This window comes from Leguminivora glycinivorella, chromosome 21 (genome assembly GCF_023078275.1).
Source record: "Leguminivora glycinivorella isolate SPB_JAAS2020 chromosome 21, LegGlyc_1.1, whole genome shotgun sequence".
NCBI classification, from domain to species: domain Eukaryota; kingdom Metazoa; phylum Arthropoda; class Insecta; order Lepidoptera; family Tortricidae; genus Leguminivora; species Leguminivora glycinivorella.
Genome location: NC_062991.1, coordinates 14335277 through 14358611, shown reverse-complemented (window position 1 = coordinate 14358611; position 23335 = coordinate 14335277). Strand labels below are relative to the sequence as shown.

At 36.3% G+C, this 23335-nt stretch overlaps 1 protein-coding gene across 1 annotated transcript; it reads right to left on the bottom strand.

The window, feature by feature from the left end:
* Positions 1-1618: 1618 nt before the first annotated feature.
* Positions 1619-23299, bottom strand: LOC125237408 (ubiquitin-conjugating enzyme E2 H). The gene is made up of 5 exons (XM_048144451.1): positions 23126-23299; positions 13142-13218; positions 10262-10429; positions 7644-7772; positions 1619-6632 (listed from the first exon to the last, which is right to left on the bottom strand). Exons 1-5 carry the CDS (start codon positions 23176-23178, stop codon positions 6451-6453), a joined length of 609 nt encoding a protein of 202 aa, XP_048000408.1. The 5' UTR covers positions 23179-23299; the 3' UTR covers positions 1619-6450.
* Positions 23300-23335: the final 36 nt, after the last annotated feature.

Sequence of the window (23335 nt, the reverse complement as noted above, 5' to 3'; positions counted from 1 at the left end):
AAATTTACTTATTTTTTCTTTTCTTCATAATGTTGCTATTTACAATTTTTACAATCATCGCGTGTTTCGCGACAACATCCTTATTTAAACGTGTTCTATATGATTTATCACTATTAACATAGGTTATATTGGTAAAAAAAATCATCGTAAATTTTCTGTCTCTGGCGCCTTAGTAAATACTATGGGAAAATTCGCAACTTCGTACTGCTCTAACTCCTAAATAAGTAGGTTTTTCAAGCAACTTCATTCTATAAAAGATGCTTATTTTAATGCAATCTTTCATGTTTTTAAATTACAAACACTCAAAAATAATAAATGAAAATTTTTAACAAAAATTTTCTAAGTCCTAAAATCGGGCCCCTTTTGCTTATACCACAACCGTCCATACACAAACCACTTGCTCTTGCTTGGTGGCCTTGAGGAACGGGACAATGACATCATCTTTTTCGTGCATGCAGCCCGTAGTAACGAGTTATTAGACGTTATCACGTCAAAAGCAAAAAGATCGCTGTCAGAATCGAACCCGAGAACATCTGCGTACGAAGCCAGCGCACTACCACGGGACTACGTCTTGACTTGCTCAGTCTGACGAAATCAGCCTAGAGAAAAGAACGTCTAATGTCATGTCAGTGTCACATCGCTGATCATTGAGCGAGACATGCGCTCCAAGCGGAGAGATTTGTAACTGCAATTACAAGGCCTCAGCCGGTCATTTTTGCGATTGTTGTACTTCGACAGATGTTCCTCCTTTATACTTCTATTCTCCCTGGTTTGAGGTTTGAGTTTGACATTTCCATGACATTTCACGCATTTCACGCTTCACGCACGCTTTAACTTCTTGTTTTTTTTGCCATAAAAATTTACAATCTTGTCTGTAGAAAAGGCGTGAAATGAAATTTTCAATTTCATTGGAAGGTTTTTTTCCTTGTTCACATAAAGCCTGAACGGAAATATATGACTACGCGCCATGTTGCGGAATTTCATTAGAACTATTTTCTTCATACTAAACTGAACTGTCACGACATGCATCAGAATAACAGCGCCCTCCTGACAATAGTCATATATTTCTGGTCAGGCTTTAATTTCTAAGTATAAAAGCAAAGAAATTATAGTACCAATGGCTGGGTACGTCTGAAATAGTCTGAATACAGACATTTCCACACAAATTCATGAAGCATCACCATATTGGCTTGCTTTGATAATTGGTATAGGTACCTAACACATGATTCGCCTGTGTTCATTTTCGACTCTCAGAATGTGTTTGATTTATATTTGATCAATTACCTTAAAATAAGATTAATATATACTTAAATAAAACAAGGATAAGCGAAAATAGGGACCGAGGAGCTTCATCAGTTTCCTTATGTTCTGTTTTGACCATTAATAACTATTTGTTTATTAAATCTTTATTGCACTTTAAAAAAAATATAAGGCGTTATCTACCAGCCAACCATTGGGCTAAACAAAACAGATACATTATTAATTATGTAAAAAATACTTTAACACGAGTCACTCACGCAATTCAATGTGACGTAAGAAAAAGATGAGTGACCCGCGATAAATGGTAAATGTTCGAGTTTCACGGGGGAGTAGTATTTTAAAAATAAAAAGAACTCCATAGTTTAAAAATAACGTAAGTTTATTACATGTAATGAAATAAAAATAGAATAAAAACGCTTTATTCTCACATGTACAACCGCTATGGGCGGGACACCATTGATTTGATTCTATTTATATAGCGATAAAAAAAAGTCATTGTGACGTGATCATGACCATAAACATATACCGCCCTGTTGAGGTAGAATTTAAAGCATCTGCACAATTTTTACTTTTCTCCTTAAAGCCGCATATTTTTGTAATATAATGCTATATAATGATATACGAAACATCTGTAATTAAATGCGACTGCCCACACAAATACATTTAAAATATTTATAAAAAAGTCAGCTTTGAACACAGCGCTTACAGAAAAACAACCAAAAGGCTTATATAATATGATTAGGTAATTTCATTAATATGCAGGCTTTAAGTTCCTTTGTCACAGGATCACGTCAAAATAACTCGCATTGAGAAGTTTTTTGGTATGCACAACGGTGATATTTCCATTTTTTTTTTTAAATACGTAGCGTAGCGACTTTGAAATAAAATCACCGCTTACCAGAGACAGTAGTATTGCGCCCAAAAATCTTCTCAATTCCATATATTGATTGTATAACTATCGCTTATCGTGCAATCCAAAACCGGGTCTGGCACAAGCTCAATAATATGTATACTTAAATACCAAAACAATACTGCCAACCCAACTCACAATAAAAACGAGAAATTTTCTGTTATCTCCTTATACCAAAATATATTATTATGGCTTGAGTTATCATTTCAAAGATACAATATGTCTAATATCTATAATATTCATATATTCTTCGTGTTATATCTAAAGCGCTTACCGGCAGGAACTATGACAGTATTAGAACATTATCCTTGTATTTATAATTGTAATATAATAATAATCGACCCGGTAACTAATGAAACACAAATAACACGCTGTAATTATTTGAATTTTTTAAATTCTTAAGCATATTAATATGATAAAAAATTAAAAAAATATAAGCGAGATGGTAGTAAATTGATTTCTGATAGGAAATTATTATGCATAATACCTATAGTTCCTACCAGTGAACTCAATCTATACTAAACTTATTTTACCGACGATTGCAACACTTATAGTTCGCAACATGTCATATTAGAGATCTGTTTTGTAATGTTATTTAGTTTTCAGATGTCCTTCTTAACGTTTGGGCTAAAATCTAAATTGATCTTAAACATTTACAAATGTTAAAAAGATTTAAAAATTTGTATTATTGTGAAACAAAATATGATTTCTTTTTGTTTTAATTGAAAAATCTTATCATTTTAAAATAAAATAAAAAATAGTTGAAAAAAATACACTTGTTATATATTCATAAGAATATGAATAACAGATTCAAAAATGCATATTACAGGAATCATGTCCTTCACATTTAAAAATGACAATGTCGTAATAAAAACTATGATCATATTGATTATTTTTGATGTAGTTATGCTAAGAAGGACATCTGACAACACCAAACCTTTTGGCAGGACCGGCGTAGCTACTGTCAACTGTCAAGTCATACAGAAATGCTACCTATTTGGTGTAAGCAAACTGTTAAAAGTTAAAATAACTTACAACGCCATCCTGATTTTTATTATGAAATCAACAAGACGATTGAATGTGTAACAGTACTGTAAAAAGGCCCAGTTTATATAGGTTGAAAATTGTAATATTTGACAAATACCTAGTTCAAATTAAAAAAAATTATGTTATAAATTTGGTTTTTGTTCGTCCCCTATTCGTTTTGCACGAGCTATATTTTTCAGATTTAAGAGGTTAATCGCCAATTTAGGGAACATGAATTATATAATGGTACTGTGGCACATATAATAGTCATGGTCTGGTTCTAAATTGGTCGGAGACGCTGCAAGTCTAAAAAATTGCGCTAAAAGAACAAATATGCCTATTGTCAGAACGAGCGATCACATAAGTACTGAATGAATCCCTCACCACTGAATTGACACTTTAAAAATCGAGAAAAAATCACAGATGTAGATTTCGCATTTCATAATCACAACAGAGTCAAAAACAATAGACAAATGTTGCCGTAGAAATTATGTCAAGGGAAAACACAAAACATGACACATCGTTCGTTTAAAAATTAATGCTACGATAAAAAATATTTAAATACCTATGAGATATAAAGTGATGACTGTAGTCCATGACGGGCTCATTAGATTTAAGTTGTTTTATGCTATGGGGACAGAATTTAAGATATTTACAAAATGCTACCTCGCTCACTCGCTCGCTCGCGTGTTAAAACTTGGGTTTTTTAAAAGGTTTTTAGTATGAGTATGTTATCATACACATTTAAAATCTAACGTTTACATGTTTGATACAAGACACCTACGGAAAAATTCAAGCACTTTTAAACAAAATTTGCCTTTTCGTAACAGGTCCAAATTGCACTTTGGTGTTGTTTAGCCATTAACAAATATTACAAATGGATAAGTATAAGATCAAGAAATATATGGCCATCACAAAAGTTAAAATGAATGCAAAATAAAAATTATATAATTTAATCTGTCATGGGTCACTCACGCTATAATGGCAAGTTTGAAAGCGTGAGTGACCCGGATAGATATGTTTAAGTTTAAACTAACAAGAAAATTTCGTATTTAAAAACTATTGGATAAATAGATATGTTTAGGACCTCTTTAAAAGATAAATTTGTTTAAAAGCGTGCCTAAACTCAGCGCTACATAACCGCACCCCTAGAGTTAGTTACACCGAAACTTGTGAACACTTTATTCCCTATTCATATTGCTGCTAGCCTAAGAGCAGGACAAAAGACAAGCCAACTATGAATCAATTCTTAACACACCGATAACTTTAAAATGCGAACAACCCTTTACAAGTTTTATTCGAGTGTTTGAATCATTGTCACCTCAATAACTGCAAACCGAATTCTGAAGTAAGTTTGAAGAGTAAATTTGAAGTCAACTACCGCACTCTTTAAATTGGGTCACTCACGTATTGTTGAATGTTACTCGACATGTTTGAATGGAAACATAAGCGTGGGAATGACAAAAGCATACAGCTTTTATTCCCGGTGATTCTATGGGTAGATATGTCTTTAATGTTTTTAAAATTCAGTTTCAGTATATTGAGGTGAGGATGATTAAAAAATTTACTCTGTCCCGTTTCCACTATTGAAAATGTCTGTAACTTTTATGTAGCTATTACAGACCTGCTGTAACAATCTAAAAACCGAGGACCGACCAGTTTTAGTAAAAGGGGCATCATGTTATTCGGTCACAGAAACTTCTACCCCTAGTTAAGGGATGATTTCTAACTATCCTATTATCCTTCCCGGGGATCTACACTTATTAAATTTAATAATAAAATATATTAGTAAATATGGTGTGAATATTGTGTCTACGTTGATGTTAGAAAAAACGAGGACAGAGTAAAAACATATCGATTCAAATCTACAGGCATCACTGCTATTTTAAGAAAATAGCAATTTATTGCTGATTTTCAATATTTTAAGAGCTTCTCTTTTAATAACTCATCATTATCTTGGTAAATAGGAAGTAAATGAAGTAATAGTGAGTTATAAAAAAAGACGCCATTAAAATGAAAAGACCAGTAGGATTTCAATTTACGGTATAAGTTTTCAGTTTTTTTTGGCTTTGGGTCTTAGGCCTTCAGAATAATATAAAATGTTATACATTTCTGTACCAGTAAATGTCCATCCTTAGGTCTGTTAATTTGTATATCGAAATTATAATTATAATTGAGAAGCCACTTGACAGACATCGATATATCACGCGATTTAACATTTTACCAACCATTATTAGAATTATAGTTACAGCATTAGTCGTTAATAATAAATTGATAAGATGGACTAAAATACAGTTCGCGAATCGAATCAGCACGAGAGCAAAATGGTGTTGGTCTTATGGTCCCTGAAAATTATCATTTCAATACACTTTGTAACAATTTTTAGGTTATAAGATGTATTGATATTTATTGTTTGATTTTTAAATCCCCGGACCATAGTCCCGTACTGAGGTCATCGCTTAAAACAGCAAAATTCGAAATTCAAACAGAGCCGATCATCCGAACCTATTCTAAATTCAAAACAGCTCCCGATACGTTCCAACGATCCAAATTCAAACAACTTATTGGTGGATTTCAAATTATTGTACGCAGTTCAGGCTTTGATTCGTCTACATTTTAACGATAAATTATTAGTACATATGCAGTTCGACCGTAAATAGTAGAAAAATAACTTACTTTACATATTAAGCTGCATTGATATGATTGAAATATCAAACATTAATATCTACATTTAACCGCGTCTTGTACTTTGATCGTTTACCTCCAACTCTACCAAGTAAACGTAACAAAAATATCCTTCCGTAGTTTATTCGTATTTAATTTCGACTATTTACTGTCGAATTGCATATGCGTAACTTACGTTTGTTGGGCAATTTCGAAAACGGAGTAATTTTGAAATCGCTCATATCTACTAAATCAGAAGCACTATAACATATCAAGGTCTCTCGCTTTTATTATTGCTAAGCAATAACTGCTTCAGTTTAGTACACGTTCGATCATAAAGCGACCAGCTTTTCATTTTTGAAGCGACCTAAGCCATAACTCCATGTACCCGGTCGCTTATTCGTCGCATAGACTATTCCATTTTCAAACCTATCTTTTTCAGTTAAACCATAGACGAACCTGAAGTACGTACAAGAAACCCAACGTTCTAAATTCAAAAGCTACCCGGGCGGCGCGGCGGCGCGGGACGCGGCGGCGCGGGGGGCGGCGGTGAGCGAGCGCGAGACGCGGACGGCGGGCGCGGGCGTGCGTTATAACTCCATGCCGTGCGCCTCGTCGTCGCTGAAGTCGCTCATGGAGCTCTCCGTGTCGGACGCGTTGTTGTTGGCGGCGCCGTTGGACTTGGCCGACGACGACGCGGGCGCGCCCCCCATGCCGGTGATGGCGTCCTTCTCGAGCAGAGCCTCCTCTGTGGCGAATCTTCGGACGTAATCTGGGGAGAGGTTGGCCACGTGACGATCTGTCGACTATATGTATATATACGGGTCGATTCACGAGTTGGCACGAATGGAACGAATGAGTGAATTAAAACGTCTATCTATGTGTCTGACAGATTAACCGATAAAATGGAGGCTCGTGTCAGTTACGACTGTATACATATTAGCGATACAGATGGCACTAGTACTATCAAAGTTTGTTCTTTCCATTCGTTCCAGCTTTCATCAAAAAACCTGAACAACACTGGTGATACGGGTGGTCGCTTACTATCTAGTGATACATTTGCTCGTTTACCTCCTATTTTATAAAAAATAAACTACTGTATCACGACTCTTTTTATTAATTGAAAAGTAGTGAAGGCTCGCTGTCAGAGACCAGAAAAGTAATCTGATTTTATAATTTAAATTCTGTATCCCCTCTTACTTTAAGATCATTTAATAAAGGATTTACTATGGTTTCTTTATAATAATACTACTATTTTATTAAGTCTATACTATCAGAAACATACACACGTTAAATAAATTGAGTCATTGATAAATTGTTCAAATATGTTTATTCAACTCATAACATACAAAATGTATGTCGACACTTAATGTTCATGTTTAGTTTAGATTAACATTTACACCACTTCGGCTTCTTTGCTATAAATTATAGACATAATGAACTAATGAATACATAAATAACACCTCCTGCGTCAAAGTTTAAAATAGGTATACTGAACAAAACATACATAAACTACGCGGTTCTCTCGGGGTGTGTAATAGCCAAGGTGCCTCTTGGTGCCTCAAGGTACCTCTACATATAGCGAAGTGTCGAGATCTGTCTCCACTTCCATATTAGTGTAATACAGATTAGAGATACTGGCATTACTGGCGTTTCGTTCTGTACTAATTTTGCCTAAGCATTTTCGTCTGTGCTCCACAAATCAAATTTATTTGGGCTGGACTTGACTATATTTATTTTAATTAAATATAGTCAAGTCCAGATATTAAAATAGAATACAGACCTGAAACTTTCTTCTTATACTCTTCAGGCTTGTGCAGGTACATGGCGGCAGCATCTCCGTTCAACGGGTCTATTGGATTGGGGTATGTCAGCAGTTGTGGTAAAAACGACTCGAATATGTTCGACAGATCTGAAACACGAGGGATTTAATCAATATAAATAAATATTATAAAATATACCTAACTAGGATCAACCTAGTCTCAAACTAAGCATAGTTAGTCTAGAAAATAAAGGATATACATTGGATATAACAATGACACAAATAAATGCCTTTACCAGGATTTGGAACCGGGACCATTGGCTTAACAAGCATGTTCTACCTGTACCTAACTAGACTAAACCTACTAAACAAAATATTAAAATAATAAGTAATCAAAATAATACTTTCTGTGCCAAATCGTGGGAGTTTATAATGTCAATAATAGTACCGCTTTCCATCGGGTTAGACTAGGGTCAATAGCTAAAAAACTGGTTGATTAGTAGAACGTGACCTGGAATCAAGGACATACCATACCTGCCAGTGCCAAACTAGTATTTATAAAGTCAAGCGGAGCCTTACAAATAAAAATATTGATGGGACATTTCAAGGTCCGCATGCGTGGTTGATATTGGCGTTAGCAAACAGTATTTTATGTTATGTTTTTCTCTCTGAAGCTGATTTTCGACCTGAGGTAAGTATCAGTGCCACTTAATTCAAAGTGCAAATAACTTTGCACGATATTAATTATTAAAATAACAATATAACTTTGCACTTGAAACAGTTGTCTATAAAGATAGTATCAAGAAACACATTCAACCTTACAACTGCAATTTAATCAATAAAAAAAAGGAAAAAGAAAAATTCGATATCACATACTCCGCTTCAGTGGTTGAAAGCGCGAGTACATTATCAGGGTGTCCACTACTAAACCCAAAAAAAATTCCCTGACTTCCCTGACTTTCCATGACCATTTAAGAAAATTTCCCTGACCAAATTTTCATTCAACTATTACCACTTTTGCTTAGAGTTGCAAAAAAACGGTTTTTTTTCTATCTTGAAAAAAAAAAACCTGAAAAAAATAAGTTTTTACCTTATCTCAAAAAGGAAAAACGGAATCCTTATAGGATCACTCGTGCGTCTGTCTGTCCGTCTGTCACAGATTTTTTTTTCTGGAATATGTTTGTTTTCTAAAGTACGAAATATTAAAATTTGCAAGGCAGTTCATACTTTTATACCTACGGTTTTTTTATCTTTATGTTAACTATCAAACTTTAATTTCTGGTTTTATAAAACTAACATGAACGAAATCTGTAGTTGGTAGTTATCGCCATTTACTTTTGGCCCGTGCATTCTATCAGGGTAGAGCGAGTTAGAGTTTCGGCGCCCTTGGGTAATCTACGCTAGAAAAAAACATCGCGAGCGCAGCGAGCGCGAAAATTTTTCCACTTTTATACGTCCCTGGGGCTGATAGTAGTTATTATGTACATAACATAGGAAACAAAATAGAGTACCTAGTCTATCAGAGCAGAAGTAGTTATGAGCAAGTTACGGAAACTTTCCAAAAAATCTTAAATTTCATGAAACTTTCACGAAAAATAAAGGAAATTAAAATTGATGAAATGGAAAATACTAAACGCGAGCGAAGCGAACGCGAAATTTTTTCTTTGTTGTCAGCGTCGGGATGCCCATTTAGGTGTTTTGCCACTACATGCCTTTAGGTTTCCAAATGTTTGAAGTTCTCTCATCGTCACGCTTATTATCCTCCTATGCTCCTTTGACTCATACAAAATTGCGCCTCTATGTGACGTTATGCGCCATTGGCTTTATGAGGAACTCCGCTTTGGATTGTCGGATAGATACTTACCCCCTTATTCATAAACGTTCACTAAAGTTATCAAGCAGATAAAGTTCGTTTGTCCTTTTCTATCACACCAATACGTCGGAAAGGGACAAACGAACTTTATCGGCTTGATAACTGAGTACGTTTATGAATAAGGGGGTTAGAATTTGGACAGCGACGTAACTTTGTCTTTGTCGTTTTCACATCACCCTAGCAAAAGCAAATTATGAATTTTGTATATGGTGACATTGTGGTGCAACTTTCCAGTTAATCTGAATCACAATAACTGAATTTATTCCCGACCCCCTTCGCCATTTTGGAATATGTGGGTAGGGCACGCAATGTAAAAAAAAACTGGATTTTTCCGCATTTACGATTTTGGGCCGAATAAATTAAGGTCAGCTAGAGCATGAGATATCTCTGACATCTCTCATTAGCAACCACTGGGATGGAGGCCAGGTACTATGTCAACCCAAGAAATCATATTATTTTTTTAATATTTTTTGATTTTTTTTCTTGGTGCCAAGTTTTTCCCTGACCTCCAAGTCATTTCCCTGACTTTCCCTGACTTTCCATGACCACTATGAGCTTCCCTGACTTTCCAGAAAGTGGACACCCTGATTATATGTATAAATATTTACCGAATAATTCGTCGATGTTGGGGTGGTACACCTTGTTCATAAATCCGATAGAGGGCGTCTTGAAGGGGTAGTGTGCTCGTATCAAGATTTTTCAGGCGCAGTCATATACTCTGATTCAGTGGTGGAAAGCGCGACAAATACAATAAATAAATATTTACCGTAAAGCGCGGTCCAGGCCTGGTTGATAACGTCAAGGCACACGGTGCCTGATACTTCGTCGATGTTGGGGTGGTACACCTTGTTCATGAATCCGATGGAGGGCGACTTGAAGGGGTAGTGGTCTGGGAGGTGCACGCGAACGCGCCATACACCACCCTCGTATGGGGCTGGAAATATAAAACGAAGATATTAATTTTATTTTTTTAGTTTAGTTTTACGATTTTTTGGGTATCAACTTACTCGTTAAAATTAATAGCGACGAACGCAGTTATTACTTATTTATTATTACTCTTAGAGAGCCTAGTTACAAATATGAATGACATAATGTAATCAAGTAATGCATCTTTCAATTTAATATTCGAAATTGTAATTAGACTGAAATTCTTTTAATCTTAATTTAATTGCTGTTTAAATAATTAATGGACGTGTAATATTTATAATATTATTAATAAAATATCTATGTCTACGACACACAAGGCATTTCAGTGATGAGTGCTGATTCAAGACGAACCTTTTTATGCCATTTATAACAAAAATAAATAATTTATTCAAACGTTATTCACATCGACGAAACTCCTTCAATTGTTATCATGTCTAAAGATGAAATAAAACTATGGAAACGGATTAAATCGCGTATAATGAATTTAAAATCCATCCCGACGTTTCGAACTCTTTACAGCGCACGTGGTCAACTGACTGAGGAAAAATTACAATGTGCAAAAGCTACCCACATACAAGAAATATTAACGAACCATGACCACAAATAATATAGATTTCTAAGGCAGGTACACACACTATTAATAAAGCTAGTTATACAATATTAAAAAAAATTACCATTACTATGTTAAAAAATAATTAACCAATTAATCTACACAAAATTGACAAGTTTCTTGTATGTGGGTAGCTTTTGCACATTGTAATTTTTCCTCAGTCACCCGTTGACCACGAACGCTGTAAAGAGTTTGAAACGTCGGGATGAATTTTAAATTCATTATACGCGATTTAATCCGTTTCCATAGTTTTATTTCATGAGTAACTATCGCGGTAACCGAAGACAATATTATGTCTAAAGATGTTAGTACATACTCTAAGACCGTGTACGATGAATTATGTATACTAATATAAACTGGGTACCAATTTACATTTTACATAAGGTAGTGACAGACAAAGTGATGAACAATCTTGCATTGCTAAACACCTTTGTTAACTATAAGGATAGGAACTCCATGGAACAAATACAAGAAGAACCTGCAGAACTTACAATTATATACTTACATTAAAATATTTTACAAAAGTAAAAACCAAAAACTGCACATTAGTGTTTTTTAATTCTAGTATAATTAGAGAGATTTTTTGACCTTTGCATAAACACTGAAGAATAAAGATAGGCATGGATATAGCGGTTACATCGGTATGCTAATTTGCATTCTTTTAGACAATTGCGTGTAACGTAATAAAGCACCGACTAAAATTTAAACGACATTCTTCCTTTCTCCTTGTTAAGTACTACCGCTAGTCGCCTAACATTTGTATTGCAAAATAAAGTAAAACCGGAAAGTAATTGCTTGTGTTTTGATAATCTATTTTCTAAGCATTCAAAAAATTGTTAAACATTCGCAATGTTATCAGATTGATTTTGCTGTAAAAATAAAACGTTTTCATTGTTTCTTAAACACTATCTCAATATGGTGTTTATCTGTAATTATTTTACGAGCACGTATCGTATAAAAACAAACCTTAGGACGAAGGTCTATATTCTGCCTCAAGGTCATTAGCGTTTTATAAACGTACGTAAACACAATTTACAAATGGAACACTTTGCGATGTAAACACAATATGACGTTTTAAATATAAATACTCAAACGGGTCACTCACGGCTAATTCGACTCTATTAATATGCGCTGAGTGACTCCTTTAGATCTACCATACATATTTAGCCAGACCCGAGTCACTCACGCTGAATTTATTTAATCGTTTATGTATATAGAAAATTATACGTCGGTCAAAACTCAAAAAGTTGATTCGCCCTGAAGTTTGTGCGAAATGATAATCTAGTTATCTCTACATTATCTGTTAGATTTGAAAGCAAATAGTTTGTTTATTTCCGCATCAGTGAGTCGGCCAGTGGGGCGGAAAGGGAGTCCCAATCGAAAAAACTTGGTATTTTTATCAATTTATTTTATTGCTACCGGAAATGATTGCTTCCGTAACTGCTGTTAAACTTCATTTTAGGTCACGAAATCTAGGTTGTGTGATTTATTTACACAGTAAGAAAGATATATCGTAGGTAGGTACTGTTATTTATTGACATAGCGATAAATGTTCGTTGAAGTTAGACTTTTAAAGCTCGGCCACACATGCGCGTTTTGGGAGCGGAGGCGGAGCGGTGCGCCGGACGACGTTGCGCCCAGCGGACGTCGGCGGGAACTAACGAGCGCAGATTGCGAGCTCCGCTAACGCTACGCTATCAAAACGCTTTATGTGTGGCGGAGGCTTTAAGTTTAGGATAGAAGTTCCGCGACAAAATCTCGCCCGCGATATAACATGTAGGTACAATTATTAATTAATAATCCCTTATATAATTAATATATATTAATATGGTTGTAAGAAAATCGTTGTCAGGCTATTTCGCGCGACAGAACTTATGCTTAGACGCTGAGCAATTCCCAAAGGGCTGATTTTTGCTATCTTGCAAAAAAAAAGTGAAATGTTTGTTTAAAAGCCCCCATAATTCAGTTAAAAATTCTGTTTGCTGTTGTTAACACCATTTCTAGTATTTACTATATTTTGCTGGCGTACCTTGGGCCTTATCTTTTCTATTTGGTTGTACATAAATGTGTTATGGATAATGATAGGATATGTATGTATGTATTACTCACTTCCTGGGGGTCCGAAGAATTTCACGCAGAACTCGTTCAGCCCGCCCAATATGGTCACCTCGTGCTTGCTTTCAATACTGATATTATTCGTTAAGGAAATTCATTATTTGTATAAGCATACAACTTAATGACTAGCTTAAATATAAGGGACCGTCCCCACTCAAGAGACGCATGTCCCGAGGCGTGGAACGGTCGTCAGCGCCACGCCGGCCGCCTGAAAGTAATTTAAAAAATGTCTCCTCAGTACATTTTGTATAGGAAAGACGTAAGACGCGCCCCCAAGCGGCGCGTCGCTTGGCGCGCGCCGCGCCGCCTGATGGAGCGCGCCAAGAGACGTCTCTTGCGCGTCCTTCCTATACAAAATGTACTGAGGAGACGTTTTTTAAATTAAATTACATTCAGGCGGCGTGGCGCGGACGTCCGTTCCGCGCCTCGGGACATGCGTCTCTTGAATGGGGATGGTCCCTAAAGTCGTTGAAGCATCGGACCAAGGGTGCTAGCGGCATTCATCGTCATAACAATACTGATACGTTGTACAAGGAAGCCGGCCATATAATATATATACGTTTTATTTTATTTTTGATAACCTTACCACAAAATGAAAATTTTGATCAAACCCCCGACATAGTGGAACGATTTTCACGAAACATGGCTAAGAACACTCCCGACTAACTCAGCTTTCAAACAAAAAAAAACTAAATCTAAATCGGTTCATCTGTTCGGGAGCTACGATGCCACAGACAGACACGTCAAACTTATAACACCCCGTCGTTTTTGCGTCAGGGGTTAAAAAGAAAATGCAAAATTGCTCAACCATTTTATCGGGTTCACAGATTGCATAAAAATTACCACTCTAGACTCCTCTAGGTCTATCATTATCAGAGATCGGATTTTTGTGCGTCATCTCATACTAAAAGTCATTAAAATGACGTAAGTCGCTAAGAATGTCGCAAATCCGTCCGATCTCTGATCATTATAGACGTTAACCGCTTTTGAATGACGTTACTGTAAGAGTTTAATGAATCATTATTATTAACAAAAACATTCTTGATACGACTTTGAAATTAGTCATATCTACCATAGGCTAAAATTAATCAACAATCATATACTTAACTTTGCAATGCAATTAGTATTACAAAATTATGGCATAACTTGGCGCTGGTAATTATTGCGTACATCCATACTAATATTATAAATGGGAAAGTGTGTGTGTCTGTTTGTTTGTCCGTCTTTCACGGCAAAACGGAGCGACGAATTGACGTGATTTTTCAAGTGGAGATAGTTGAAGGGATGGAGAGTGACATATGCTACTTTTTGTCTCTTTCTAATGCGAGCGAAGCCGCGTGAAAAAGCTAGTAGCATATAAATATAACAGTTCGTTTTAACCCACTTAACCTGACCACCACCTGACCTGACCCTTTAGCACAACTTGCCTTGTCGCGCGCGAGTCCATACATCAAACGCGACTTCAAGTTTAGTATGGACTCGCGCGCGACAAGGCAAGTTGTGCTAGAGGGGCAGGTGTTATAACCAGAGATCGGACGGATTTGCGACATTCTTAGTGACTTACGTCATTTTAATGACTTTTAGTATGAGATGACGCACAAAAATCCGATCTCTGGTTATAACACCGATTCTTTTTTTTTGGCTTTTTCTAGTGGGTAAGTGACAATATACCAAAATATCCCGAAAAGTCCGGGGGCAAGAATTTTTGCATTTAGGGTTATCTGGGTGAATACAGAATATGACGCTCGTAGTTAATATATCCTATGTAATGTAAAATAATACAAATAAATTCATTGATAAGATTACGGAAGATTAAAAAAAAATGAGCGTCTTAATAAATAATAATAAATAAATAAATAAATATTATAGGACATTCTTACACAGATTGACTGAGGCCCACGGTAAGCTCAAGAAGGCTTGTGTTGTGGGTACTCAGACAACGATATATATAATATATAAATACTTTTATACATAGAAAACATCCATGACTCAGGAACAAATATCTGTGCTCATCACACAAATAAATGCCCTTACCGGGATTCGAACCCGGACCGCGGCGCAGCAGGCAGGGTCACTACTGACTGCGCCAGACCGGTCGTCAAAAGTCTTAAAGTCGAGTTTTAGAAGCGATTGTGACCTAAGGGTTAATACAGAATATGACGCTCGTAATTAATATATCCTATGTAATGTAAAATAATACAAATAAATTCATTGATAAGATTACGGAAGATTTAAAAAAAATGAGCGTCTTAAAGTCGAGTTTTAGAAGCGATTGTGACCTAAGGGTTAATACAGAATATGACGCTCGTAGTTAATATATCCTATATGTAATGTAAAATAATACAAATAAATTCATTGATACTCGTAAGATTATGGAAGATTAAAAAAAAATGAGCGTCTTAAAGTCGAGTTTTAGAAGCGATTGTGACCTAAGGGTTAATACAGAATATGACGCTCGTAGTTAATATATCCTATATGTAATGTAAAATAATACAAATAAATTCATTGATACTCGTAAGATTATGGAAGATTAAAAAAAATGAGCGTCTTAAAGTCGAGTTTTAGAAGCGATTGTGACCTTTAACCAGGTATCGTTTACTAAAGTTAAGTTTGGGTTTTCAAGCCTCCAACTAGTCTAAGCACTCACTATGGCAAAATACGGCAAAGAAAAGATAAGATAAACGGCGTTCGTGCACATGTTACTATCGCGGTTGATAAGATAGCTCTTTCGTGACATCGTGAGAAAAATGGTTGAATGTCCGAAAGATAAAGGCTAAATTCAAGATTACAGTAGCCCATTTCACAATAATGACAATTGTCGCCCGACTAGCGTTGAAAAAAGCGGAAAAAATCAAATGATTTTTCCCGAAGTTTATGAATTTTTCGTTTTTTTCGGTATTTTTCGGGTTTTTTAAGAAAAAAACAAATACGTTATTAAAATTAGTGTTCTATTAATCACTCTCACTCTCATCATGTACTGACGGTCAACTGACCTTGGCAGTAAAAAAGGCGGTTAATTTGAAAAATATAGGACTCACCGGCGAATTGTCTTCATAAAACGCGTGCCTTCTTCCTTAGTGCTAAAAGATATGGCTGAGTGCAGAGTGTCCGAAGACGACGTCAAGGATAGGGCGAAGTGGAAGTGGTTGATTAGGAAAGCTGACCCCACCACCATGTGGGATTAATAGCTTGGAAGAGAGAGAGAGAGAGAGAGAAAACGCGTGCCTTCTTAAACCTTGAAGTTGGCGGAATCATCGACGACACTTAAAAAATTATTGAAAATGTAAGCGCGAAGGATTAATTCCCATAGAAAACTCGAATTTCGCGCCATTTTTAGTGCCAAGATTTGGTTGACCGTCTGTATTTCAGTCATTTCTGCTTCCATGTCGTCGGTGTAGCCCGTTTGGAAGTGCAAATTCGCCCGAATAAAGATTAATTTTTAAAATCGTTCGGGCAATAACCGATTTCTATGTCTGGTATATGTCCGTCCAAACAATGACAAATTTCTTTCATATTTCATGTTTTTTTTTTTGAAAAATAAGAGCCGAAACATTCGCGGTTTTTTTCCATAAATTTCTGAAAAAAACCAAAGGATATGGAAAAAAACGGGAATTTTCCGGCTTTTTTCATCGCTACGCCCGACAGTGACACTTAAAGCTCGGCCACACATGCGCGTTTTGATAGCGTAGGCGGAACGGTAGCGGAGCGCAACGATAGCGGTGCGCCGCCGGAAGAACGCTGGCGTTGCGCCCAGCGGCCGCCGCCGGCAGGAACTAATGAGCGCGGATTGCGAGCGGAATGCGCGCGGATTGCGAGCGGAACGCCAGCGTTCCGCCGGCGCACCGCTAACGCTACGCTATCAAAACGCTTTATGTGTGGCGGAGGCTTTAGCCGTTCATTGCCTGTTCAACAAGGAAATATTGACGCTGAGTAACAATGTTACTTATCATTTACGTCTGGCTTAGCGAGTAGTGACCCTGCCTGCTAAGCCGCGGTTCCAGGTTCGAATCCCGGTAAGGGCATTTATGTGTGTGATGAGCACAGATATTTGTATGTGAGTCATGGATGTTTTCTATGTATATATGTATTTGTATATTATATATATCGTTGTCTGAGTGAGTACCCACAATACAAGCCTCCTTGAGCTTACTTTGGGGCTCACTCACAGCCAATCTGTGTAAAAAACGTCCTATAATATTTATTATTATTATTTATCATGAACCCAGAAATAGGCACAGAATTGTCAGTGTCAAGATGTCACACCATTGCTACTAGGAAATAACCTAACCACAAAATTAAAATTTTGAAAAAAACCCCGACAGCGACATAGACGACATAGTAGACCAATCATGCCAACGCTCTCATAAATATCGAAACGCACACTTTAACGTTTTGACAATAGAGGCGTGGGACAACTTTGGCTGCTCCGATATATTTTATGACATAAATTCGAAAATTGCGGAATTAGAAACGTCCACACCCCATTTTAGGGAAGCGGGGTTAGAAAAAGACAAAAGTAGCTTATCTCACTCTCCATCCCTGCGGGCCTAGCACATGATGGCCGCGAGAGTTTGTCGCCGCGAGATAGACTACCTGTCCTTATGGCATTAATACAATTAGACAAAGACGTGTCATCTATCTCGCGGCGACATACTCCCGCGGCCATCATGTGCTAGGCCTACTGCAACTGTCTCCACTTAAAAAATAACGTCAATACGTCGCTCCGTTTTGCCTTGAAAGACGGACAAACACAAGTTTCCAATTTAAAATATTAGTTATGGATTGTCGGTTGTCGACATCGATTTCATATTTCAGCTCTTATGGAAATAGCCTTATCGACAACCGACAATACCCTTTTGGCCAATGTCACTAATAATTTGCATACTGAGTTACATGCACTAATTGACAGTTGACCGGAGTGCTAGCGTTAGGCTTGTGTCGTTCACGAACTATGAACTGTTGGGAATAAAATCCCATCAATGACCGAAATGAACTGAATCTTTCCGTGCTCTGTGAATCGGTCTTTGCTCATTTAGTTCAGTATAGGATCGGTGAGCGCGAGCGGTTCGGAACGAGAACGAGTGTTTGACTGCGCGAGAAAGAGCGAGAGCTACTTAGCAGAGCAACAACAAAAACGTCAAGTTTTCATATTAAACTTCGGTTACTTACAACCTTTCGGCCCGGAATGTTACTATCTGTGGACTATTCGTATCATTTTGACACTATTCGGTCCCATTCATTCTGATCTTTCCGACCGCAGTGGTCATTGGTCTGGCTGAACTAAATGAGCAAAAGACCTAAAAGAGCGAACTAGTTCGTGGGAGCGATTGAACGAGATCGGAGCGCTCCGATCAACGAACGAAATGGCACAAGCCTAGCTAGCGTAGCTCTGTGCCGAGGGATTGAGAGGGGAGGGGATTCTATGTATATTTGGGGAGGGGGTTCTTTAAAAAAGTACTGTCAGCCAGCATTAATACCTCTACAAGCGGATGAATCAACGCACCAAAAGTATCTGATCTGAAATCCTGAAACTTTTCTAGATACGAATGTGTGTCGAATGTTTCTGTACAAAACATGGTCAGAAATTTTAAGGTTCAATTATTCTTTCTATATAATAGACACATATATTTTTGTTTAGCGGTAACAGAACAGAACGGTAGTTGCTTAAGGCTGCTTTCAAAAAAAACGTCAAAAGAATGTAAAATTGATAGTTTTAGTCGGTGAAATACTACACTTTCCGTTATCCAATAGATTTATTTAATTCAAGTTCCAGTTAGAGCATCTTATTATCTTGATTTTTATAAGACTGGATTTTTGAAAACGAACTCACTAAATTAATTATGAATTTTTCTCTAATGCACGTTTAGAAAAACGCACGTATAGAGCTGAATCAGTCGATCTTATTTGTAAAATTTGGACAATTTTGAATATTAAAACGGGTAAATTTATAATTCGTATATCCTGTACCACAATCATTTCAGACTAGATTTTTATTTTAAGTTTTTGAAAAAGAATAAACTAGCCTAAGGCGAATTCAATTTTTTTCAGAAATTACCTAAAATTAAGTAACATATGTAGATTTTCGGAGAAATGATCACTTGTTTCGATGTATTTTCAAGACAAAATTGAGTTCGACAATTTCTTTGAAAATCTACATCACATCGAAGTAAGTTTTGTACTAAATTAATCTGCAACGTTTACTTAAATTGCTGTTATGCCTTAGTGATTATAAATTGCTATTATTGATTTTTGCCAATTTTTTGAAAACGAGCCTTCACCGGTACAATTATTACCACTTTTGGACATTTTCTCATATTTTGTTAGACCAAGTAGAAAAAGTCCTATAATGTGATATATATTTATAAACTACTTGCAAAGCCCTTTAATTTGATACCACACACGGTATGATCGAGCGCTCGGTTACGATTTCACTATTTTTAACACGAAAGCCCTCTTAAGCATTGTCAGCGTGCGTAGCCGAATGCACAAACGCTCACAAAAAGAAACGCTCGTAGATATCTATCTCTATCGCTCTTGCGTATTTGCGCGACAGAGCCAGACTACCTTTCGCGGCGTTTCGTTTTCGTTTCGCGTCGTAGAAATGCCATTCGGCCACTTGATCCGATACTTTTTATGCTACTGAGAGTTTCGAACTTTTTATGTTGACTGTACAATGTCGGCAAAGCGCAACTCTAGTGATGTGCAAGTTGCGTAAACTTTCCAAAAAGATCTTAAATTTCTTGAAAATTTCACGAAACTCACGAAAAATAAAGGGAATTTAAATTTATGAAGTGAAATAAAAAGTATGGAAAGTTTCCGAAGTTTTCCTATGTGAAAATTTCAGAATTTTGAAAACTTTCCGTCGGCACATCAGTACGCATCTCTGTAGTTGCAGGCATCAGGTGACCTGCATGATCAGGTCATAGCTTCCAGCAGGGTTAGCACATGATTGCCGCGAGAGTAGCATGTGCTAGGTGCTACGGCTACAGTTACTGATTACCAATCAGGCGGGCCGTATGCCCGTTTACTGTTGCTTTAAAAACCAGACAAATTCCCTCGGACGCTATATTAAATAATGCATTAATATTGATTGCCGGGCATTAGCCGCACGTCAGCGGGTAATGTTGAAAATCAATATGTCTGGGTTGTTGGCTCTGATTCGCGATAGCTAGAGTATGAGTAATGGCGGAAGTGACATTTTAAAATTTGCATGATGAAAGAATAAGAAGAAAAAATCAGACGAATCGCCTGATAAGGAGTTTTCGTAACCTATGGACGCTTGCAACTCTGGATGCGCGTTGCCGATCAGAACACCCGGTACCCTCGTTGAGCTCTGGCAACTTTACTCACCGGCTGTGTAGTAATTATGAAAAAATAAAGTATAAAAGGGGAAAAGCAATTGCCATCCCTTATGGACACCTGGGTCTATAGCCAAAAGTACAAACAAACTGCATAGCAAACTAAAATCTTTCTATCAATTTTTTATATGAGTGCAACAGAGGACACAGACATTGACGTTTTATTTAAGTAATTTATACCGGGTGCCCGGTAATTAAAGGACAACCTTTTAACCACCAAGAGGGCACCTTATACTGGTCCAGAAAATCGACTTTAAGGTTTAGTTAAAGCCTGGTTTTCGAGATTTTCACACTTTTTAAAATTTTAGGTAGTATTAAAATAAAAGGTTGTCCGTTAATTACCGGGCACCCTGTATATTAACCCCCTTATTCATAAACATTCACTAAAGTTATCAAGCCGATAATTTGTTTGCCCCTTTCCGACGTTTTGGTGTGATAGAAAGGGACAAAGCCAATCATATTAACAGCATCACCTTTAAACAAAATAGTATCTCATAATTCCTTCACAGCTCATTGTTTCTGTGATTTTTGGCATCAAAATTGAACAATTTTAGGGTCAAAAACTTTTTGGTCATAACTTTTGTTTTAATTACTGTAAAATTAAAATCTCTGTTGAATTTTGAGAAAAGTCAAATCAAAACATGTAGATTTCATGTATGTACCACTCTCCACTAAAATCAAATATCGATAAAAGTGTTGTTTTAGATCATGTTTAAAAAATAAGTAATTATTTTTTTAAATACAGCTCTTACAAATAGAAATAACAGATTGAAGAACCGATGGCCGTTGGTCTTATAATTCCATCTGTAGGACAAATTTAGGAGTTTGAACTCAAAACTTGTCAAAAAGCGATGAAAATCATGTGAGCTCCTTAACTTGTTGCTATGGTATGAAAACAAAACAATATGGCAAAAAATGGAATTTCATTCATTCATTACCTGTCTATAATGATTATTAATGAGGTAGTTAATGATTTTACTAACTCATTATGATTCTCTTTCAATGTCAAAAAGTAGGAGTCATTTCAGTTCAATGAATATTGTAAAAAAATGGTCTATGGTAAACAAATAGATGCATTTTGAATAATAAATTAAACTTGGACCTCATATTAACTATATTCATTTTTTACATTGTTTTATGTGTTAAGCACTTAATTTTATTTACACACTCAAGTTTATTTAGTACCAAAGGTGTAGAACACGTAATAATTTTAATACAGTTGTTTTGAATCTAATGAAAAATTTATAATTTAAAATTTAAGCTTCAAAAGCTGTCTGTTTACTTCTCCAATAATTCAGCCTCATTGAATAAATTAAACTGATATAAATAATGATTTTAATATATGTAATTACTATAAATAAAGTAGCAGACCAAAGAATCAAAACCAATGCCAGTATAAAAAAAAAACAAAGAAAACAAAAACTATGTTACACTTTATCTAATCATAATCACCAGAAGATTCTGTTAAAGCAAAAGAAGTAACATGTTCATTTTAATAAATAAGAGACTGTCAAAATTACAACTTTCATTTTTTTCGCTACCAAGAACCCGACTGTCGGGCACACCGCTCGTAGAAGCTTAGCCGATTACATGGGTTTCCCCGTATGTAGCGAAAATGTCGTAGCGCCGCGTAGAGCCCGGTTTCGAAAGTGTTAAACTAGCTAGATGAAGTAATTTGCTTAAGAAACAAACATTGTTATACTACATTCAAATCAAACTAATAAATTTGTTTTAATAAGTCTTGAGGGCTATTTCAAAACTCAATACTAAGATCTATCCAAAACCTGGTTACTGTAATTCAATAAATTCCATGTATTCTAGAAGATATTACACATTTATCATGCAGATCTGTTTATAATAATTGTTAAACCATACATTTTCTTTGTTTGGCAAAATACCAAGGAAACAATGAACTTCACACTGACCCCAGGTTATTTGATAAAATTAAATACACCACAGCCATACTCATTAATTAAATACCAGCAAGGTCAACACACTGAGATAGACATAGACTATTTGTACATTTTTATTACTTTATCAATTAAAAACTCGTGTTGACAAAGGCATGTAACAAACATCCAAGGGTGAGGCCACTACATAATCATATTTTCATTCTACCATGTAGCTATAAACGCTATGTAATTAGCATTTAATTGCGTGTAACAAAATTGACCATCTTCATAATCCATTCGAGTGTAGGACCGTAACAAAGTGTAGAAAAAAAAATGCGCAACTAAGACCGTGGCCTACATAATGAATTACGAAATACAATATCACAATCTAACACACGGAAGAGCGCCGTGAATGCGCGACCGTAGTAATGTACGTGTTTATCAACGTGTTATATATAGATACGTAGGCCCACGGAGTCACACAAAGACTATACGCTCTTTTGCAGATAAATAGTCTAAGGTCTAATCAACATTAACAATTATGTACCAAATGCTTTCCACACGATGAATCCTAGGATAAAAACATGAAACATTAATATATACACAGACCATATCGATTTTAAATAGGGGCTGTGACAATCAGCTGATGGCCCTTCAGGCAGTTATTTACATGGAAGCCCTCGAACGCAGTAGGGTGGCTAGTAATGACGATAACAAAGAAAGGATACAGTTTGATGACATCTGTGTCCATCCGACGTTTCCCAGCGCTCGGTGACGACATCTTCGTGATCTATTACTAATAAATCACAATATCGAACACGAACACCAGCACAAACCCACTCACTTCTCCACGAGACCAAATTTCTCGTCCACTTGCAGCAGTCAGAAAAATAACATTGTAGAAAAACAATGGACAGAAACCATAGACTAAAATTTCG